The sequence below is a fragment of the Anolis carolinensis genome, unplaced genomic scaffold (genome assembly GCF_035594765.1).
Source record: "Anolis carolinensis isolate JA03-04 unplaced genomic scaffold, rAnoCar3.1.pri scaffold_11, whole genome shotgun sequence".
In the NCBI taxonomy this organism is placed as follows: domain Eukaryota; kingdom Metazoa; phylum Chordata; class Lepidosauria; order Squamata; family Dactyloidae; genus Anolis; species Anolis carolinensis.
The window spans coordinates 1,673,532-1,681,602 of NW_026943822.1; the positions used below are offsets into that span (position 1 = coordinate 1,673,532).

General features: G+C 50.0%; 1 protein-coding gene across 1 annotated transcript in view; it reads left to right on the top strand.

Moving 5' to 3' along the window:
• uaca (uveal autoantigen with coiled-coil domains and ankyrin repeats) overlaps nucleotides 1-7,588 on the top strand; it is a 60,028-nt gene extending 52,440 nt beyond the window's left edge. The window contains exons 16-19 of the mRNA XM_062963155.1: nucleotides 580-3,288; nucleotides 4,823-4,966; nucleotides 6,207-6,272; nucleotides 7,384-7,588. Coding sequence (XP_062819225.1) covers nucleotides 580-3,288; nucleotides 4,823-4,966; nucleotides 6,207-6,272; nucleotides 7,384-7,455 — 2,991 coding nt within the window. The 3' untranslated portion in view covers nucleotides 7,456-7,588. The remainder of the gene's footprint in view (nucleotides 1-579; nucleotides 3,289-4,822; nucleotides 4,967-6,206; nucleotides 6,273-7,383) is intronic.
• The last annotated feature ends 483 nt before the right edge of the window (nucleotides 7,589-8,071 follow it).

The window sequence follows — 8,071 nt, forward strand, 5'->3', positions numbered from 1 at the left end:
CAAAAATAGCTTGGATTATCCAGAAGCTTGGATAAGCGAGTGTTGGATAAGTGAGACTCTACTGTAATGATAAAAAAGCACTATATTCCCCTTTTAAAGTCTACTCTGTATCTTAATGGATACAGGACATCCTCCTTATTATAAATGCTTTCCTCCTAATCCATAGCTCTCTGACTCTGCCTGTGTTTTAAACTTTGTATATTGTTAATGTATTTGCGCTGTTACTTTTGTAACATTGTGAGCCGCCCTGAGTCCCCACGGGGAGATGGTGGCGGGGTATAAATAAAGTTTTATTACTATTAGTATTATGAAAGTGGGGGAGACGACTCTTCAAGAACTCAACGAGTGGGCCTGTCCTTTACCTTCCCCATGGCAGTGTTTCCTTAATCTTTTCCTTGACTTGGGATTGACGGTGGTCCTTGTGCAATGCAGGTGCTCTGTGAGGAGCGTTTGTGTTTTTCATGATACTTTGTTAAATGTAAAACAACCTGCCTGCACAATGAATGACTCCATGTGCCTGTTGTTGTCGTCATTGTTGTTATTTATTTTGATTTACTATGTTTTTGTTGTTCCATGCAGGCCCCTGGCCCCATGGCAGCCAGCCTCCAGAGCCGGTCCATGGTGCGTCCCTTGGAGCTGCTGGGCCCGAGCTTTTCATCGGCCTCCGAGGTGGACGCTCTCAAGCGGGAACTGGGCGGCCTGAGGAGCGGCTATGAGGCGTCCAGGGCCGAGGTCAGCCGGCTGCAGCTGGAGCTGTCCCACAAGGCCTCCGAATGCAAAGCCCTGGCCTCGGAGTGCGAGCGGACCAAGCGAGAGTCCGACAAGCAGATCAAGCAGCTGGAGGACGCCTTGAAAGATGTCCAGAAGAGGATGTTTGATTCGGAAGGCAAAGTGAAGCAGATGCAGACGCACTTCCTGGCCCTGAAGGACCACCTGACCAGCGAGGCGGCCCTGGGCAGCAGCAAGGCAGCGGAGGAGCTGCGGGATCAGCTGAAGGACATGAAGGCCAAGTACGAGGGAGCCTCGGCCGAGGTGGGGAAGTTGCGCAACCAGCTGAAGCAGAACGAGCTCCTGGTGGAGGAGTTCCGGAGAGATGAAGCAAACCTGCTGGAAGAGAACAAGAAGCTGCAGAAGGAACTGGGCACGTTGAAGTTTGAGCGCGAGAAGCGGGAGCGGAGGGCGGCAGAGGCGGAGGGGCAGCGGAAGGAGACGGCAGCCAAGCTGGCCGACCAGTATGAAAAGATGAGGGCGTCGCTCTCTGCCGAAGTGGAGGAAAAGGCCCGGAGGTTGGCCGAGATGGAGAAGGAGCGCGAGAAGCTGTTGGGGGAGACGCAGCGCCTGAGGGTGGACCTGGAGGGCCAGAGAGTGCAGTTTTCGCAGTTTGTGAGGCCGGAGGAGCACAGGCTTATGAAGAGCAAGTATGAGCAGAGGGGCAAGGAGCTGGAGAGGGCGCAGGCGGGGCTGAAGCAGGCAAACCAGGCCCTGCAGAAGGAGCTGGAAAAGGCCCAGGCAGACAACGGCCTGCTCAAGCAGCACGTGGACACGCTCAGGAGCGAGATGGACAAGCAGTTCGTGCCTCGGAAGGTCAATGAGGAGATGAAGAAGGCCAACGACATGGTGGTTGGGGAGCTGAACAGAAAACTCATGGAGATGACTGAAAAGCATCGCGGGTGCAAAGGGGAAGCGGAGAGATTGCTGGCAGAGAAGAGCTCTTTGCGGGACACGGTCAACCACCTTCAGTCCATTTACGTCCCGCCTGAGAAGCACGAGAAGGAAACGGGGGCCTTGAAATCCACCGTGATGGAACTGAAGAGGCAGCTTGCTGATCTGGGCCAAAAATGCGAGGAGGAGCAAGCTAAAGTGGCTGAACTTGCGTCCAAAAACACCGCTCTCCAGGTTGCCCTGACGGAACAGTATGTGCCATCTGAGACTTACGAGGAGACCAAGGCTGCCTTGAACAGCACGCTGGAGAAAACCGGGCAGGAACTCTCCGATCTGAAGGAAAAAATGGAAGGTGTCAAGCAGGAGTTTTTGAAAGTCACCGAAGAGAACGGGGCCTTGACACGGAAGCTGCGAGCCCTGCAGAGCCAAATGCAAGGGGAGTACATCAGCATGCGTGATCACAACAGCCAGGTTGCGGCTCTGAACCAAAGCATCCAAGAGCTCCGGAACGGCAGTTCGGAAATGCTTGCAAAGTATCAGCAGAAGCAAGAGGAGGTTGTGCAGCTGCACGTGGAGATCGAGGCGCAGAAGCAGGAGCTTGACATGATCCAGGAGTGCATCGCGTCCAAGTACGCCCCGCTGGCCAGCCTGGAGGAGAAGGAGCGAGGCTTTGAGGCCGCAGTGAAGGAATTACGGGGCCAGCTGGCCGAACGCGGGGAGCAGTTGGCTGGGAAGGAGGAGGAGATCAGGACCTGGCGCCAGGAGAACGAGAAGCTGAGGGCCGGCCTCCTGGCTGTCCAGAGTGACCTCCGGCACAACTACGTCCTGGCGGAGAAGTCGCATGAAACGGAGCGGACCTTCGCCGCCAAGGTGGAAGACCTCAACACGCAGCTGCGGGAGCTGCAGCAGAAGTTTGCCGAGACCCAGTCAGAGAAGGAGCGGCTTCAGGAGGAGAGCGCCAGGCAGCGCTCGGAGGCCCAGGAAGCCCAGAGCCGCCTCCGGGTCCAGTACGTGCCAGTGGAGCAGGTGGAGGCCCTGAAGCGGGAGCTCAACGCTGCCATGGAGGGGCTGAAGGCAGAGCTGAGCAGCCAGGAAGCCGGTCACCAGGAGCAGCGCCAAAAGGCCGAAGAGCTGCGGCGGGAACTTGCCCACCTCAGGGGCACCTCCATCCCCTTGGCAGAGCACACGCGGGTCAAGGAGGGGCTGGAAGGAGAGGTGGCGAGTGCGAAGGCCGCCCTGAAAGAGAAGGAGCAGGAGAGCCAAGCCAGGGGCGAGGAGGTCGCCGCACTGCAGTCGGGAATCCAGAGCGCAAAGCAGTCCCTGAGGGAGCTGGAGATCCGGGAGGAGGCCGAGAGGCTGGAACACAAGACGGGGACCCTCAGGCTGGAAGGCCAGGTCGCCAGCATGGCCGAAAGGGTGGCCTCGCTGAGCACCAAGCCTGCTGGGATGTGCGAGAAGGCCGTCCAGGTGAAGGCGGAGGAGCTGCCCCCGTCTCCGAGGGGCTTCAGCATCGAGCAGGAGATCAAGGACCAGAAGGAGCGCTGCGACAAGTCCCTCAGCACCATCGTGGAGCTGCAGGAGAGGATCCAGGAGTCGGCCAAGCAGGTGGAAGCCAAGGACAACAAGGTGAGCTTAAAAGCCAAGGGCATTTGGGGCTGCGTCCAAAGGAGTCTAGTGTCTAGATCAGGGGTCCCCAAACTTTTTTCAGGGGTCCCTCAGATCGTTGGAGGGCCAGACTATAGTTGGAAAAAAAAAACTATAAACAAATTCCTATGCACACTGCACATCTCTTATTTTGAAGTTAAAAAACCCCAAACGGGACCAAATACAGCCTCAATGTTAATAACAATCATAATCATAATAAAAATAATAAAGAAGGTTAGAAGAGACCCCTTAGGCCATTTAGTCCAACCCCCTTCAACCTTTGTGCACCAAAAGCACAAGCAAAGCACCCCTGACAGATGGCCACCCAGCCTCAATGTTGTTAATAATAATAATAATAATAATAATAATAATAATAATAATAATAATAATAATAATAATACGTCACACAGCCCTAAACGCTTGGGAACTTGTGATTTTATGATATAAAATCCAGCATATATATCTTGTTTGCTGTGTTTGCTTGTTTGCATATATACTGTGTCTTTGTGTCAATAATAATAATAATAATAAAGAGGATTAGAAGAGACCCCTTGCCCTATTTAGTCCAGCCCCTTTCTGCCTTTTTGCACCAAAAGCACTAGCAAAGCACCCCCCCCTTGATAATTAATTATTAATTAAATACTAATTCAAATACTATTATAAACAAGAAAAACTCTGGAAGGCACGCACCGGGGGCTGGATAAATGGCTTCGATGGGCCGCATGTGGCCCCCGGGCCTTAGTTTGGGGACCCCTGGCCTAGATCGAGGGAAGTCATGGTGCCCCTGTTTGGCTCTGGTCAGACCTCTTTACCTGGAATACTGTGACCAGTTCTGGGCATTGCAGTTTGAAAGAAATATTGACAATGTCCAGAGGAAGAGGGTGACTAAAACGATCAGAGGTCTGGAGACCATGAATCCCTCTGAGGAGCGTCTTAAACAGCTGGGTCTGTTAAACTCTTGTACTGGCAGGACTGCTGACCTAAAGGTTGCTGATTCGAATCCGGGGAGAGTGTGGATGAGCTCCCTCTGTCAGTTCCAGCTCCCCATGCAGGGACATGAGAAAAGCCTCCCACAAGGATGGTAAAACATCAAAAACATCTGGGCGTCCCCTGGGCGACGTCCTTGCAGACGGCCAATTCCCTCACATCGGAAGCGACTTGCAGTTTCTCAAGTCACTCCTGACATTTTAAAAACTGCAGAAGGGAAGGTTGAAAGAAGACATGAAAACCATGTATCAATATGTGAAAAGATGTCATAAGGAGGAGAGAGCTGTTCAGCAGTGGAACTCTTAGTCTTGGAGTGTAGTGGAAGCTCCTTCCTTGGAGGCTTCTAAACAGAGGCTGGATGGCCATCTGTCAGGGATACTTTGAATGTGCTTTTCCTGCATGTCAGGAGGTTGGACTAGATGGCGCATGCTGTCTCTTCCAACTCTAGGATTCTATGTGTGTGGGCGGAAGAAGGACTGTGCGGTTCATGCTCTTTATCGATAAAACTCTGGCTCTGTTTCTCTTGAAGATCACCGAGCTGCTCAATGACGTGGAGAGGCTGAAGCAGGCCCTCAACGGTCTCTCTCAGCTGACCTACAACAGTGGTGTCCCCGCAAAGCGGCAGGTCGAAGTTCTCCAGGGCCAAGTGCAGACCCTACAGCAGCAGCTGGCTGTAAGTAGAAGAGGCCAAGCAAAGGGCTCACCGTGGGGTGGGTTGTACCTAGACCGGGCCCGTCCCCATGTAAGCCACTCCGAGTCCCCTTGGAAAGATGGAAGCGGGTACAGAAATATAATAATAATAATAATAATAATAACTGGTGGGATCACAAACCTGCAAAAGTATTGGAGAATGACCACACAAAGATACTGTGGGACTTCTGAATCCAGACTGACCAAGTTCCTGAACACAACACACCAGACATCACAGTTGTGGAAAAGAAAAAGGTCTGGGTCATTTATTTATTTATTTATTGACAGTATTTATATTCCGCCCTTCTTTCTCACCCCGAAGGGGACTCAGGGCGGATTACAATGAACACATATATGGCAAACATTCAATGCCAACAGACAAACAACATACATTAGACAGACTCCAGAGGCATTTTTAACATTTTTCCAGCTTCACGATTCCGGCCACAGGGGGAGCTGTTGCTTCACTGTCCACTAGTGGCTGTACTTCCTCATTCCTTTCCTCGTGTTTTGCTGGCAGTTTTATGGTGTTGTAAATTAGCCTCCCGCATAAAGCGTCCCTAAATTTCCCTAATTGACAGGTACAACTGTCTTTCGGGGCTGCATAGGTCAACAGCAAGCCGGGGCTATTAATGGTCGGAGGCTTAACCCGACCCAGGCTTCGAACTCATGACCTCTCGGTCAGTAGTGATTTATAGCAGCTGGTTATTAGCCAGCTGCGCCACAGCCCGGCCCTGATGTCGCCATCCCAGGTGACAGCCGCAGCCTCTTTAAAATGAAGCCAGGACTTGACCGGAAGCTCATGTCACCTGCCTGAGATTGCAAACGAAGGTCTCTTTCCGTTGTTGGAGGAATACGCAGCCCACGCCATTGTTTTCCTCTACACTTGACCAGTTACAGGGGCCTCGTCTAGTGGAAGCAAAGGAGTTTATATTGTCTTAAACTTGCCTTCAGGAGGACAGTTCTTGCCAGCCAAAGGGAAAATTAACCCATTTGGTTCCAATCAGTGCCTTTTGCTCAGGCCCAGGCTATTTGTCAAATTGCATCTCCCTGTATAGACCATTGAGAAGTGGTGTCAAAACCTGTGACTTGCGGGTGATGCTCAGGGCTGGTTGGGATTGACAGCAGCATGCATGAGAATAGGGTCCCATCTCGTACACATGGAGGTTGGCTAAGCTCTAAAGCAAAATGCTGGGAAATGACGGTGCCTTCCTTTGTCCTAGGATGCTGAGCGGCAGCACCAAGAGGTCATCTCCATATATCGAACGCACCTCCTCAGTGCTGTCCAGGTAGGTCTTGCTCCGATCTCTCAGTCTGTTCTCTTGGGTCGAGATGGAAGAAGTACAGTAGAGTCTCACTTATCCAAGATAAACGGGCTGGCAGAACCTTGGAGAAGCAAAAATCTTGGATAATAAGGAGGGATTAAGAAAAAAGCCTATTAAAAATAAAATTACATTATGATTTTACAAATTAATCACCAAAACATCAGGCTTTACAACAAATTAACAGAAAAGCAGTTCAGTACACAGTAACGTTATGTAGCAATTAGTATATTTACGAATTTAGCACCCAAACATTGCAATGTATTGAAAACATTGACTGCAAAACACTGCGTTGGATAATACAGAACATTGGATAAGCAAAGGTTGGATGAGCGAAACTCTACTGTGTATATATATACAGTAGAGTCTCACTTATCCACGCTTCACTTATCCAAGGTTCTGTATTATCCAAGGCAGTCTGCCTTTTAGTAGTCATTGTTTTTGTAGTCAATGTTGCCATGTTTTGGTGCTAAATTCATAAATACAGTAGAGTTTTGTAGTCAATGTTGCAATGTTTTGGTGCTAAATTCGTAAATACAGTAATTACTACATAACATTACTGTGGATTGAACTGCTTTTTCCCTGGTTTCCCTAACTTGGAACCAGTGTCTTCCCTGTGACTAAAAATCACAGACTAAACTGTTTTTAAAACATTCCCGCCTTTTATTCCAAACGGCGGTTGGCTCCGCCCTCGTTGCTATGGTAACCTGCCTCAGAATGGTGAGCTGGCTGCCATCCCCCTCGCACTGGTAACTAATACTTACCCTTTTAAACATAGTTAAACATGACTTTTAAAACGAAATTAAACAAACATGACATCTATAAATCAAAATAAAAACACACTTCTTTACAGGGCCTAATATAATCCATTTCTAAGCAGATAATATAAAATACTTTATTTCCCAAACCACCATACTTTGCCACAGCAACACGTGGCCGGGCACAACTAGTATATATATAGATAGAGAGAGGGGGGGGGGGGGGGGGAGAATATGAGAATATGGGTCTGTTTCCAAAGGAAGCCTTGTGCAGAGTCTCTCTCCCTGTGTTTTGACGGACACCCCTTCTCCCTTTGCAGGGTCACATGGATGAAGACGTCCAGGCGGCCTTGCTGCAGATCATCCGCATGCGCCAGGGCTTGGTTTGCTAAGGGGTTGGCGTGGCGGTGAGCCCTGCCCGGCCGCCGTCCCTCGTGGCATCTTTGCAGGGCTTTGCGTTCACCATAGTTTTTGCAGATATTCTTGGGGAAAGGCTCCTCCCTTCCCGCTTCTGCGGGGAAAAAATGATATCGACGCCGGCCTGCTTTTTCAACAGCAAAAAGGGCTTGCGATCTGAAAGTTTAAAAAAGTCTCATTTTTATTTATTGGTGGTCAAAATGATGACAAAAGCAAAGGTCTTCTGAATGTCGGATTGACAACAGTAAAATGCGAAAACAAAGTTCCCGTTTCATTGCAGAGCACAAAATAGGGATCGAGTGAGGGCCTGAGGCCGAAACACGCTCACCGTGGCCTATTATCCCGTACTGTTCATTTTTATTTCAGACTGGGTTTCGTTTTTCAGTGGATTTTTCAAGGCTGATGGCGGGAAACACTGCATGGCTGTGGCTTGGCAGGCCGAGCGGCAGCTTCTTTTAAAAAGAACCGTGCCTTCTTCTTGCTGTTTTTTCCTGAGAGAAAAAAGCAAAGCCCACAAGACACTACCTGGCGGTTGCTTTTTGTACAAGATATCTCTTTTCTTCTTCTTCTTTTCCCACTAATTCTTTGTTA